The sequence below is a fragment of the Neltuma alba genome, unplaced genomic scaffold (genome assembly GCF_004799145.2).
Source record: "Neltuma alba isolate B1F8T4 unplaced genomic scaffold, ASM479914v2 tig00011916_pilon, whole genome shotgun sequence".
In the NCBI taxonomy this organism is placed as follows: Eukaryota; Viridiplantae; Streptophyta; class Magnoliopsida; order Fabales; family Fabaceae; genus Neltuma; species Neltuma alba.
In genome coordinates, this window is record NW_021636509.1 from 725,045 (window position 1) to 739,786 (window position 14,742).

General features: G+C 34.4%; 2 protein-coding genes across 2 annotated transcripts; one reads left to right on the forward strand and one right to left on the reverse strand.

Annotated features, from left to right (window-relative positions):
- Positions 1-4,499: 4,499 nt before the first annotated feature.
- On the forward strand, positions 4,500-5,914 carry LOC114719434 (uncharacterized). Its single transcript, XM_028904938.1, has one exon. The coding sequence runs from the start codon at positions 4,574-4,576 to the stop codon at positions 5,459-5,461; it is 888 nt and encodes a 295-aa protein (XP_028760771.1). The 5' UTR covers positions 4,500-4,573; the 3' UTR covers positions 5,462-5,914.
- A 640-nt stretch (positions 5,915-6,554) lies between these two features.
- Positions 6,555-9,586, reverse strand: LOC114719448 (protein NUCLEAR FUSION DEFECTIVE 4-like). The gene is made up of 3 exons (XM_028904953.1): positions 9,137-9,586; positions 7,622-8,526; positions 6,555-7,058 (listed from the first exon to the last, which is right to left on the reverse strand). Exons 1-3 carry the CDS (start codon positions 9,464-9,466, stop codon positions 6,569-6,571), a joined length of 1,725 nt encoding a protein of 574 aa, XP_028760786.1. The 5' UTR covers positions 9,467-9,586; the 3' UTR covers positions 6,555-6,568.
- Between the last annotated feature and the right edge of the window lie 5,156 nt (positions 9,587-14,742).

Below are 14,742 nucleotides of genomic sequence, written 5' to 3' on the forward strand. Positions count from 1 at the left end.
CAGTTATCTCACCTGGTAAGATTGAGTATTGTCAAGTTCAATTACAAGTAACTCTTTTAAATGCTACTTCCAGTTTTTAATATAAGAACTCATTTGACTTTTATTTTGGTCCTAAATATAAATATAAGACTTTAATTCACTTTGTCTCTCATATTTATCTTTTTTTTTTAAGGTAGTCCTTGTAATAATAGTAGTTCTAACCAATACACTTGATTTGTAAGGATATTTTAGAAAAGACGACACATATTTATTACAAATAACTAATTTAACTAATTTTTTTAATTTACTCAAATTAGTCAATTAACTCTTATAAAAAAAGATCAAAATTAGTATGTTTTTTCAGAAACACATGTACTCAAATTCGAGATATCATGCTTAAGCAGTGAAAACTTCCCCTTATTAAGACCTAATCCAATCCCTTTACTTTTGAACTTGGGCTAAGTTCATTCAAGAACTTTCAAAGGAGGAAAAAAAGAAAGAAAGAAAGAGGTTCCATTTGTTTCTTTCACGTGGGTTATGATTCATGTATTTGTTCTCGCATATATTTGCTAGCTCTAACAGCTATATTTTTCATCTTTTGAAGAAAAAAATAAAATAAAATAATATGAGATGAAATGGTCTGTGAATTCGCTTGTCGTCACTGACTCATCACTTTGAACTCAGTAACCAAGATATTTTGATACAAAAAGCAACACAATTATTGATGAATTAATTGTAAAGAAGAAATCAAATGACATTGTTATATTATTGCACATTATATGCTCACTCGAATCGGTATCATTCAACCACCACTGATCACACGTTCAGATGTACTTCATAGCTCTACTTATTATTCCCAGGATTGTGTGCGCTACATTATAATCATTGCAGGCTTTACAAGATCCCTCATAAAGAGGCGTGAGAAAAACAAAATACCAACCAGTTTCGGATGAAATTAAACTCGCTTACTTTCTTCGCATCAACACATCACAATGCCCTCGATTTGGAACTCAGCCAACACAAAATACCAGGTCATTATTGATAGAATATCAATAGGATTAATCTGAAAAAAAAATTGATGAACATGTTAAATAAGACTTACATTAACTCTTCAATTGGGTGCGATATTTAAGGTATTGATTGATGTATTTACTATTCAACTTGTTGACACACTCGTAAACTAGACATTGGGCTTCGGGCATGAGTGAAAAGTAGTTGTAAGGTATGTATGTTCCACAAAATTTAGGTAAGGTTTGTATATATTCCCACCAATTTTAAATATAAGATGCGTATAACTAATTTACAGAGATTAAAAAATTTAGTTAAATTAGTTATATATATAAAAAATGTATATAAATTTAGTAAATAAAGTTGATGAAATCTTACATTTAGGATTAAAATAAACTCCTCAATTAGCTGTTCCATTTAAGATCATACAAATAAAAGAGTGGGGCAGATGTCTTCCAACTAAACAAAAACAATCCTTTATTATCAATTAGCATTATAATTGATAGATATAAAAGTTAAAACCAAACCAAGAGGGGGGAAAAGAGAAGGAAAAAAGATAGCGGGAGAGACACATTCAATAGTATGCTTTTTTTTAATCCCATAATTGCATGTCATTTACTCACAGAGATGAGTTTACAAACACTGAAAATGTCTCTATATATATATATATGTATGTATGTAAACACACGAAATTTGCACAAATTAAGAATAATCTAAAGTTTTAAAGGAAAACAAAAAAAGAAAAAGAAAAAGAAAAAAAACTTTTGCCTAATTGTTAAAAGCATGGTAGATAATTTATATTGCATGAAGTGAAAGATGTACATGAACTGATGAAACTATTGACTTACTATCACAGTTTTATTCACATCCATTCAGCAGAGACCGATGCAACACAGAACACACACACCTTTTGAATGAACACATTCATTGCAAGCATCTACCATAATATTATACTACCTCTGATTTTTAACATAAAAACTAATTAGAAGGTTAGATTTGGTCCATATATAAGACATCAATATAAGTTGTCTACCCAAATTAATAGCTTTGTTCTTTAAAAATATCCCTATTAATAGTACGGGGTTCCTATCAAAGGGTTATTTCAATGCACACAATTAGAGGGTGTAGTTTAGGGAAATCAAAGCACATTTTTTACAATTAAACAACTTAATTAATTTTCTTAATCTTTTCAAATTAGTTACATAAAACATTGAACATATAGTTAGTATAACATGATTTCTATAGGTGGCTCACCGGTTTTTTTTTATTTCCATCTTTATACCTATCAATTAATTGGAGCAAGCAGTAAGTTTGAAAAAGCAGAATTTTGCAGGCCTTGGAATTCAATGCAGTTTACCCTTCATTTGTTCTTCTCATTTATTTCACTATATATATTTATATATATATGTATATATAGTGTCCCCCCCCCCCCGGAAAAAGATATTTTACACTGATTCCTACCTCTTCTCATAGTTACAGAGTTACTTTTTTTTTTTTGGCCATCACAGTTACAGTGTTACTTACCCTTTAATCTTTATGCCTCCCAATTTACTTTATCGTGTTTCTTTGAAATTTTTGTGGCTCTTATTGCGTCTTCTATATGGATGCTCCCGCACCACAAACACTACCTTAATTTCCTACACAATTACTACTCAGGTCCATGCTTGGATCAATTTGGATTGGTGGATAGAGCCGAAAAAACAAAAATACCGCGTCCGAACTTACTTCTTTTACTCTTAGCTTTAAAAAAAAAAAGCTTTTTGCACTCGTTGTTCCCTTCAAAATGACCTATTTTAATTGAAAGAGGGATCATTTTAAAAAATTGTGACGATTTTTGTATATTAAATTAATTTTCTTAATGTCGTGAAAGTAGTTAACAAGATCTTGAAAAAATGATCAAAGGAGTATAGAGGAAGATTGTACACTGCAATGAAAAAATGACTATATATATAGAGGATTGATTGATCTCTTCTATTCTACTATAAGTGAAATGACATATATATATATCATGGTTTTTAAAATGAGTGAAATAGTAAATGGTAATATATAAAACTTGTTTTGGGACAAAATTAGGGTTATTAAGAAACTGTATAAGATATGAGAATCCAAGTGGGGGAGGGTTGAACAATTCAAGAGTGGGAGATTAGTGGAAATGGTTGCCCAGAGACAGGTAGTAGCAAATCGGGGGGGAAGTAGGTTACCAAATTGATTTGCAATAACTACTTTCCGTTGTTATTTGTTAATGGTCCCTTTGTCTTACGCACTGTGTCACATGCTTGTGGACCATCCTCAACACCCCCGCCCTCTTCCCTTTGCCCTCTGCGAAAATGACACTTTCCCATGCTGACCATAATGACTTTTTGTTTCTTAATATTACAAATAGGTACTATCTCCGTAAGATTACCCAACAAATCATAATTTTAAAAGTAATTTTACAGCGTACAAAATAACTATACAAAAAAAGTTTTGTCTTGACTTGTATAAAATTACTTTTAAAAGTGTTTTTAAAAGTATCCAAACATCGTACAAGCAGAATAGATCCCACAACATCACTTATCAAGATGTTTTTATATTAGTACTATGTTACAATGCTATTAACACCACTATAACATCATTGATGATATAAGACAACGTCTTCATAGGGACAGATTGGTGGTGATGAAATACAAGCTAAGGGAACTTATGTTCAATGCAGATTGCGAAGGATTATTTTGTATTTTTGATTTGATTAAACTCCATATTGTGGGCAAGGTCTCGCTCCTTGTATTTCTCTTAATTAACCCAAACCGTGGAATTTAAGGGGCGAGATTTTAAGGATAAATTAGGAGTCCATGTTCTACGAAGATTTGAATTAGAACATTATTTTTTGGACAAGACACAAGGAGCTGATTTCACCAATAACAGAATGACGTATTGAATGCTAGATATATAAAGACTAAGATTTAAACCCCTCATACGTGTTAGATCAACTTAAAGTTGGTTTTAATATACAAGAACACTTTAAGATTATTGTATACTTCGTACAATAATCTTAAAATCTTGCCCCTTGTCTTCCCTCCTCTCTTTTGTTGGCCAGACCCGTGATCGGAGAAACAGGCCTCTTGTTCCACCAAAGTTCTTCTCTAAAGTATACATTATTTAATCATCGTTTAGTGCTGGGGCCATTAGTCTTATTGACTCTTGACCACACCATTTTATTCTTTTAAATTTTTCAGTAGCCACACATATCAGTTATTCATAGGAAAGCGCGTATGAAGAATGATATGATAGGATTTTCCGTAAAAACAAAGGCCAGAAGCCAAAAATGTCAAATATATTGGCACACAATATCATGTTCCCCTGTCACTTTCAACCTCAACTACCCTCCAAACCTCCATTAAAACACAACCTCCTCCTCCTTCTTCTTCTTTTTTTACCTGACAAGACCTCCCCCTTCAGCTTCATTTTGCTGCATAAATATCCCCCGCATTTACCCATCCTCATCCTCATTTATGCCCTCCAGTTCCCTTTCCTCTCTGAATTCCCCATCCATCCATTCATCTCTCTATCTCCTTATCCTCATTGTCCTTATATAACCCCTTTCACTATGCCTCCTTCTTCCTCATCTCTCACCCTCATCCACCCCCTCCACCCTACCCCACCACAACCTCCCATGGACTGGTTCTCTTGGCTCTCCAGAACCAACCTCGAACCTTCTCTCATCTACGACTATGGCGTCACCTTCGCCCGCAACCAGCTCCAGCTCGAAGACGCTTCCTTCTTCAACCATGAGTTCCTCCAGAGCATGGGCATCTCCATCGCCAAGCACCGTCTCGAGATCCTCAAGCTGGCCCACCACGACTATGGACGCCTTCATCGTCCCAAGAAGATCTCCGGGGTCATCAAGAACTACATGAGAAAATGCCTCAGAAAGTTTGTGCTTTTCCGAGAACAAGATCCTCCTTCAGATCAGAAGGATTCACCCAGCCCAGAACCCCATTGGTACTACCAGGAGAAATGGCGAGGCGCCATGGAGAGAAAGCAATATGGAAGCGAGGAGTTTCAGAAGGAGAACAACAACATCAACAAGCCCCTGCCCGCCATGAATAGAACGAGAAGGGTAGCTTTGTCTGGGCCTCTAGATGGAAGGATGATGATGAACGAGAAGGCGGTGAGTACAAACAAAGTGTTGAGGCTTTCTGGGCCTCTTGATGGGAAGAAGCAGGAGAGACTACTGTACCCAAATCGGAGCCCATTAGTGAGCGGCAAGCCGATGATGGGCTCGGTTAAAAGCCCAAGATCTTCTGGGCCTCTGGACCCAAGATTGGTGATGATGGACTGCAAGAGCCCAAGGATGAGCAGGCCTTCAGATGCCAGACCTGGAAGCCCATTGAGTTTCAGTCCCTACTTGAACAAAACCAAAAGTGATTTCGATTTTGATGAGGATGATCACACACTGTGGCCTACCTTGTTCCAGGATTTGAAACCAACATGATTGTTTGTTGCCCACTTTCTCAGAGAAAAGTCAAATTTTTGTTAAAAAACAAGAAGAGAGAGACAGTTCCTCTTTTCAAGATGCGTCTACAGGGTCAGAGCAACGGAGAAGTAGCAGAAGTAAGCGGCAGTGATGATTATTACTGGGAGGATATGAAATTACGTGGTTATTTTGTATTGGTTCATATCTCTCTCTTGCTTATTCTGTTCACTTGTACATATAAAATGTCAAAAACATCTTTTCAGTTGAGGCGGGCCGCGCTGAGAACGGTTGGTTCGATTCAGAAAAAGTCAATTTGTATCAGTTAAAATGTTTTTAGGTGTATTTTTTATGGTTGGTGACTGGCTCGTTAGGTACTCATTAATGGGAGGAACCTAACTGTTTCCTTGGTATTTCCTCCAGAAAGAGGGAAAAGGTTTCACATAGGTCATTATCTGATTATTTCTTTATTTCTTTCCTTCTTTTTTCTAAAAGTAAAAAACTTCAGACATCTAAGTTTCATCAGCCATCTAAAGACTACTTTGTGTGCCCTTGACGAGAGACAAAGCTGACAGCTTTTCTTTTAAAGCAACTTTAACAATAACTAGCACCGAAAGAGTCTAACATGGACAAATGCTTTATTTTGTCTTCTCTATTCTGCACTTTCCTTTTAAGTTTCCAGAGAGTAATAGTCATATCTCATGTATTTTGACCACCAAAAGACTCTGTACAGCATCAAATCCGTATACACTCAGATTTATTGCGCAAAGGCCTAAAATCTCAACTGTTACAACGAAAATGTCCAAAGCTCAGTGATTGTATCATTAGGCTGAATAAATATATTAAATATCCCAAGTAACTGGTAGTTAAAACTCCTCAAGTCTGCATATCACATCCATTCCCCTCTGAGGACCATCTTTTAGCATAAGATGCATACTAAAACAACCATTTTCCCAGAACAAAACTCAAAACCCAGATTTATATGTGTGTATAAGGCTGAAGTGGCAGAGCAGGAAGCACAGTTCTTGAAGGAATTGTAGATTGCTCTGATTGATCCAATGCTGAACCTGTGTCTCAATTACTTTATTTATTTATTTTTATTTTTTTGGGTGACGTGTCTCAATTACTTTAGTGAACTGTGGTTTGAGGCAGCCTGAAAGAACCACCAGAATAAAGCATATGGTAAACTGGTTTTATCCTGAAACTAAGGATGATGCTCAAGATGGAGCCAAGAACAGAAACAGCAGCCAAAACAAAGAAGGTTGGTCTGAAGCAATTTGGTCCCAAGCAGGAGGCTCCTGAATCAAGCAAGTCTAGACCATGGTGCTGCCTTGCAGCCTCCTTGTCATATACTTGCCCTGCTAGCAGAGCTGAGAAAAGGAATGCACCAAGAGGGTTTCCTAATGACATGAAGTTGTAGAGCACACCAAAGTTCTTCAACCCGAAAAGCTCTGAGACCGTGGGGATCATAGTGGAAAATTGCACGCCATAGCAGATGCCAAGTAATGCAACTGCAAAGAAAAGAGTACCTTTTACAGCATATGCAAAGATTAGATATGAGATGGTCATGATTATCTGTGTGCATGTCATCCAAAATGTCCGGGGGATCGTTTTCGTCCTGTATCGACAAAATAGGATATAATCAGAATGGCTATAACAAGTTTATGGTCACTCCCCCATGTTAGCCTAGTAAAATTGAAATTTTGTTCTTTTATTACTCCTAATAGAATCTGACTTAATGAAGAGAAATCTCTTCTCTATTTGCCACCTAAGTAGACACCCTTTGTGGTAAATGGTTAAAATTAGATAAAACAATTAAATGAGGAAACACTGACACGATGCAACTTCACAACAGACTAAGAAGTTCTGCGAACTTACAACCAACTCCCCTGCCCCCAGGCATTGTGGGTTTAGAAGCTGATTTATATGGCACAAAGATCATTCATTACCAGGTTCATTTGAACATGAAAAGTTTATTCATATATAAACTTGATGTGTTTGATCACAGAAGTGATAATTTACTCGGTCTTGTGATTGTAATGTTCTAAGGACACAATGACTTGTACAGATATCAGGAGGTTTTTGAACAGCTCAAGTACATGTTGAAACCTCACACTGTGTTACTGATATGAGCTTGAAAATAATTGTTAAATTTACTTAACAGGCATAGATGTGACTGACCTCACAAAGTGTTCTGAAACAACTCCTCCACTGAGGCGACCCACAAAATTGCAGAAGCTGAAAATTGACAATAAGATTGTGGTATCTTCCACACCTTGTGCAATGCCTATTTGTGCGAGATTGTTGAGAACAGTAACACCAGAACCAACCCCAACAAAGAAAACAAAGAACAGGAGCCAAAAATCAGCCTTTATAACAGCCTCCATGAATGTGAAATCTTCCCCTCGCTTGGGCCTTCTCTTCTTCTTCACTGCTCCTTCACCCTCAGCAAGAAGCACAGCCACTTCAGATGACTCGTCAGTGTCATAAAAGCTCCCAGGGGTTGCTGAAGTTGAAGATGGCAAGAGGGGTTCTGTTTTTTCATCCTTGCCTTGTTGAACTAGGCATTCTGATGATCCAACTTGCGGATTAGATCTTTCTGGTTTGCTGCATTTCCTAGGAAACAATGTCATCTTTACAGGTATTGCTAGGGGAGCCATGATAAGGAGAATCATCACGGCAATTAAAATATAGGAAGATATACCGCCTAAGGGCAGAACATTACTAAATGCAGCAGTTGCAATAAGATATAAACCCAAGACCACACTAGAGCATTGGACGAAAGCGAAATGACCATGTTCTGCAGAATCATCACCCGTAGCTGGAGTACAAGGCCTGATGAGAAACATAATGCTGAAGCATAAGGCAGGAATACCAATGGCGAGGAACAAGAGGAACTGAGAAGAAGAGTTCTGAAGCACTATGCTGTAAATTTCGGTAAAAACTGCGGCACTGATACCCCCATAACCTTTGAGAATTCCAGCAACTGTGCCTCTACTCACAGGGAAGTTTCTCATGTTGGTCACAAGAACAGCAGTGCCTAACCATGCATTACTGTTAGTGGCAATAGAGAGGGCAATCCATAGCTGCGAAACATCACAAAAATCAATCAAGTTTGTAATGCATTCCTGAAACAACGCTGAAACTGCAATAAATTCGTATTAAGAAGAATCATTTTGACTTAAAAAGCTTATGATCAACCTCCAGACCATTTAATCATACAAGGAGTGACAGTGACATCTTCTACTCAAAAGCTTTAAGCCGGAAAATGAAACCATGATTAAGTTATAAAGAGATTTTCTTAGACTTTTTACAGAACTTTTTTCTGCATATTAGTGAAGACATGCGTAAATTAAAGACTATCAAGCAAATAACTTCAACCAACAAGTGATCAACTTAAATTCAGTGATCCAATGCAAATTTAATTAAAATTGATCAATTAGAAATACCCAGTGAGAATTCACATCGGTGGAAACATATATTTAAACTAGTGCAGTTCATTCATTCGCTTGCAATCTGATGCAAATAAATGCAATATCTTCAATGCTTCATCATTATAATTAGAAAAAAAAATCAGATCACATAAACGGATGTTTTCGACGAATCAAAATCACAAAAAGGGGGACATTAAATAAAACAGTTCATCATCAAATCAAACAACTGCAAGGGTGCGCCAAAAAGCAACAGAGAACTTACCAACCAGTAAGGAAGTGACTCCACAGTCTTACTAACAGCAAGCCACAGAACACCATAACCAAAGAAGGAGGCCAAAGCACCGATCAAAAGAATAAGCCACGGTGGGAACCTGTTGGAGGCAATTCCAGGAAGCAAGCCAACATTCTCACCAAAGTCGTTAGCAACACCAAGCAAAGTAACCTGACGCTGATTAAAACCCAGAACGGATTTAAGCGAGTGAGAATAGAGAGGAAAAGCATACGCATTTCCTGCTGCGATTTGAACCCAAACCGCAGCTCCAAGACCAACCCATGGAGGCCTTGACCCTCCTTTTAGAGTGAGCATCAACATGGATATGGACTAGTTACCCAATGACTGAATATTACAGATATCAAAATGAACTTCTTGATGATTTAGCTAGTGACATTGAAGAAGCAGAGGTGAAAGGTTGGATATATAAAAGTTATGATGAACAAAGAGGCGAGGGAGAGGAAGAGAGAGGGGGGTGGCGAGTTTTGTGAGTCAGCGCGTGGACATAGAGGGTGACTTGGCGCTTGCCATTTGGACTAAGGTCGGCGTACATCCGGGTTTTTCCTATTACATAGGACTTTGATTTTGTCTAGATATCATTTGTAAATAAGGATTTTTTTGTGTCTTTGATAGAGAGAAAGTGATATTTAAATTAATGTCTAACAAAAAAAATTGAGTCTTTAAGTTGAATATATGAATAATATGACATGCAAAGGAATCCTAATTACCAGTTCCAGCATATTTTTTCTTCATTCATTTGATTTGGCCTCATCTCCGGTCATGTGTAGTTAAATCCATTTGATCCGAAGTAAGAGCCCGGGAACACAACGTACCCTTATGTTTGCCTACGTGATTTGGTTTTTTCTTACAATATGATAATTTTTCTTTTGAGCTAATATGAGACTATTATTATAAAAGCCTGTCATTACAAATATTAAAGATATAAATAAATATTTTACCTATATATTCATTTTTTTCTGCATAAAATTTCATAATATCCCTTATTTTTCGGGTTATTTAATTAATGGAGTCACAAGGAGCATCCCATCAAGCCACCGTCACCTCAGTGATTCCATGATTTTTAGGAGATTGTAGGATGGCCACAATTATCTTATCGCGTAGGTTAGGGAGAACTTTATCCTCCTGATAAACAAAATTCCTCTACAGTAAATACTCCTTCAATTAATTCATTTCTTAATATAAGAATTAGAATGTTACATTTAATTTTAAATATAAAATATTATTAACTTATTGTCTTTCTCGAATTTATTTTTTTTAAAAATTCAAATTAATTTACCAATTTATAAATTAATATATAATTCAATGTTACACATGTGGTTAAGAAATATCAAATTACATTTATTATAATTAGCTAATTTATTTAATTTTCTTAACCTATTGAAATTAATTAAATATGTATTTTATTAAAAACCAAAAATAGTAGTAAGTTACATATTTAACTTTTGTTGGCAGAAGAAGATAAATTTTGGCTCCATATACGTGTATATATACACATATAAGGATTTCTTCTATCGGTAGGGATTTTGCTTAAGAGCATATGGATTGAGATTTAAGGAGATTTAATTGAAATTGAAGATAATTTAAAAAATCTTTGAAGAAAACATATCAATTAATAAAGATCAATGGAGTCCATTGGTTCAACTAAAAATCAAGAAAGGAAATTTTTGGAACCCTAAAACTATTTAATATGATAGGGATTCAATTGTATATCACTTAAAGTTTATAGAAGTTTTTTACTATGACTGAAAGTTTAAGTGCTGCTATACATATCTACACATGAAAAATAATAAAACACCACACAGTTTATAGGATACTTGGTTAATGCTACCTTCCACTGTAAGTATAAAAGTGAGTTTGTAGTTACAAACGAGTTCTTATATTTAGAGTAGGAAGTAGTAATAAATTACAGTCCGTTAATGGGTAAAAAAACATAGTTAATTGTGGAGAATATTTGCGCAAACTTAAAAGTTCAGTGAGGTTCTTTGTCAAATATTAAAAGTCAATAGGATTATTTGCACATGGATCAAAATTTTAAGTAATTTCATATAATCTAACCTAAACTTTTATAGAAAGATGATACTCCCTCCGTTTCTTATTATAAGAGACATTTGATGCTTATAGCATGTTCCTAAATATAAGAGACACTTAAAAGTTGTCTCTACTTTTTTGTGTTAATTTCCTATTTTACCCATATTTATTGTCTTCAACTCACACTCTCTCTCCTTCCCACTTCTCTTTCTTTTAAGAATTTACTATTGTTTTCTCTCATGCTCTCTCTCCTTATTAATGAGGGTATTTTTGCAAAAAAAATTATACTTTTTACACATTCATTGTTCTTAACTAATTTTAACTGTTTTTTTGATCAACGTAATTCGGTTATTCGTCTCTTATAATAAGGAACGGAGGGAGTACTTTTTATAAACTGTTCTCAGTACGTCTCATTTTCTCAAGATTAAATGCAAAATATCTGATCCACCACTTGCTTAATCTACCAATAGGACAAAGCATGAAGTGAGACGGGATAAAATCTCAACTGTGACATTTTGACTGGGGAAAATAATAATGCTAATGATTGTTTAAGGTCGGCAAAGAAAAAGGCATGCGACAGTTTCTTTGCCGACCTTAAATGCGACAGTTTCTTTGCCGACCTTAAATACTGGAGAAGTATAAAACCTAGGTAACTCATCTCCGAATATTAAAAGAATTAGTTAGATTAGTTATTTATAATAAATAAATATTATCTTACTTTAAATAGTATATTAATATTGTACATTGAAACTACCATTTCATAAAAAAAATTTAATATATATAATCATCACAAATATTGTTTAGGGGCAAAATAAATATCAAAGACAAAGAAAACCGAGATCTTGTATTAATTGAAGTGCATATGAACTGACACCAAATTTGAATTTGAATGACTCACTTGATGAAGAGCCAAGATATTTTAATTCTAACATCATATGGGTCCGACAAATAACTTGCTTTAATCGTTAAGCATGGTTTCATCTCTGATTTAAAAAAATATTTTTAAAGTATAATCAGCACAAACAGAAAAGAAAAAGGTCAGAAAACAGCTTTGCTTTAATTTAATTTATTTTGGGAGATCATTACCATGGATGGAATAGTTTACTCAATGGCTGAGCATTAAATGAATCACAGATGTATCAAAATGAACCTCTTGATTATTTAAATTAGCGACTTATATTGAACATGCAGAGATAAAGGTTAGAGATATATTAAGTTATAGACAAAAATGTGCAAAAGATATACTTACCCTTATTCATAATTTCTCAGCCTTTAATATTAATGTTATTTTTAAACCTTGTTTTCTTAATCTTAATTATGCCAAAGTAGAATTGTTAAATATTTAAAACTTATAAGTTTTTTATTTATTATGAATGTCATTATGTCATGTTGATTTAAAGAAACAAAACAAAGATTATCTCTTTAAGTTAGTTAATTGCATGTTGTCTTCATAAGCGGCAGCAAGTGTGGGCCAGGAAGAGTCTTCTTACTCAAGTGCTTTCAGCTTTTTATTGCTCTCATTCCAAAGACTCTAATGAGCCTGGGGATTTATCATTCTTCCGGGAAAGCACATGTGGGGATTGCCGACATATATATGTACCAAAATATTTCTTGAAATAATTTAATTTTTACAAAGTTCTTAGGGATTTTTTTAAAAAAAAATTAAGCTTTTTATGAAATGACTTAATTGTTTTTATGTATAAAAAAAATCCTCTACTGTCTGTCATTGAAGCTTTTTACGACCATTAGACCACTAATATTTCTTAATATAGTGCAAAATATTATACAAGATAACTACCAAGTTTTAATATATATATATATATGTGTGTGTGTGTGTGTGGAAACACATATAATGACCAGTTCACTCTAATGATTGACGATTTTATTTATATTAAATGACAACAATAATTTAGGCTCCAACAAGTACTCTTTTAAAATTTAAAGTGAAGTAGTCATCAATACATTTCATCTTATTTTTGTGCACGAACTCAGATATCATATGGGTCCAAAAACCTAAGTTCCGTTAACACTTTAATCATTAATTTTGGCTAAAAACAATCTTTAATCATTAAGCATGCGTCAATCACCCTTAGCCTTTTTCCCTCCTAATTACATAACTCGCACAAACAAGAAAGTAGAAGTCAGAGAAGAACAGGTTAATTCTGACTGATCTGTGATTATTATTATTTGAATGGAAGTGAATATATTAACAAAAATATTATTATTATACAATAAAAGAAAAGGAACAAAAGAAATTGTTTTTAAGGAAAATCAGATTAAAAATTAAGTTCTTAAATACTAATATTTTGATCAAACATGACCGATACTGATGGATGCACTTTTTTTTTTCTTTTTTTTCTGATTCTTTAAATTTTAACCATGGGTTAGGTTTCTACATTCTTGTTTTGTTCCATTAATGGTTGATTTCAAGAAATTAGTGTGCGTTTGAAGTAATGGGGTTTCTTTTTCATAGGTAGATTGTGTTTATAGGAAAGATGGTGCGAAGTTGAATTAAGAATCGAATTTTAGGATATGATGCTTCAAATGAGAAGCATTTCAATCCAAATTACACGGAAAAATGTGACCAATCACCACTTCATTTAGTCCACTTTCCACTTAATTTACGCCAAATTATGTCAAATAAAAACGATTACTGATTAATTACTTAATTAATTCATTAATTAATATTAGTTCATTCACCCACCCAACTTAAAGTATGATATGTTTGGTTACCCATTTTAAGGCAATGTAGCTTAGGCCCACTCTTCTCAAAATTGCGACACAGCAGCACTTTTGTTTTTTTTGTTTTTAATAGCTAAAGCATAGCTCCTGTTTTTTTTTTTTTTTGACCAAAAGCATAGCTCCTGTTTTAGAGACAATCTTATTGAAGATATTATCAAATACTAAACATGTATACACCTCCCAGTTCGAACCTGGGACGCAGCAGCACTTTCGTTTCTCCACCTTTGACCCCCAAGTCCAACAGACCCACTTACAACTAACTTCCCATTGGACAACCCATCAACCCAAACTTAAAATTGAAAGCCAATTTCTATCCTTATGTTTTACATGGGCATGAAAAGGGCCTAATTGCCCAACTTCAAAAGCCCATAAATCATGTTTTGCGAAAACAAATATGATCTTGAAAACAACAAAACATGTCAAATGTTTGTTATCAAATGCTTAGTAGTTGACGACATGACAAACTAAGATTAGCTCCTCATAACATGACAAACTAAAGTTTGAATTTCTGTTGAAAGAGGTATCTATATTTAGTGCTCGACAGTGTCTTAAATAGAATTACCTCCAATAGAGAATATCTATACTTTAGCAAAAAAAATATTTAGTACCTTACAGTGTCTCGAGCAAAATTACATCTGATAGAAAGATATTTGTGCTTAGCAAAATGAAAAAAGGAATACAAGACAGACGAGGCTGATTGACATAAACAAGAGAATCAAATGCAACGTAAACACAAATACAGTAAACAACCACAATTTCATCCCATTTTCAGATAATAATTAATAGTAATTGAGATATAAGGGAAA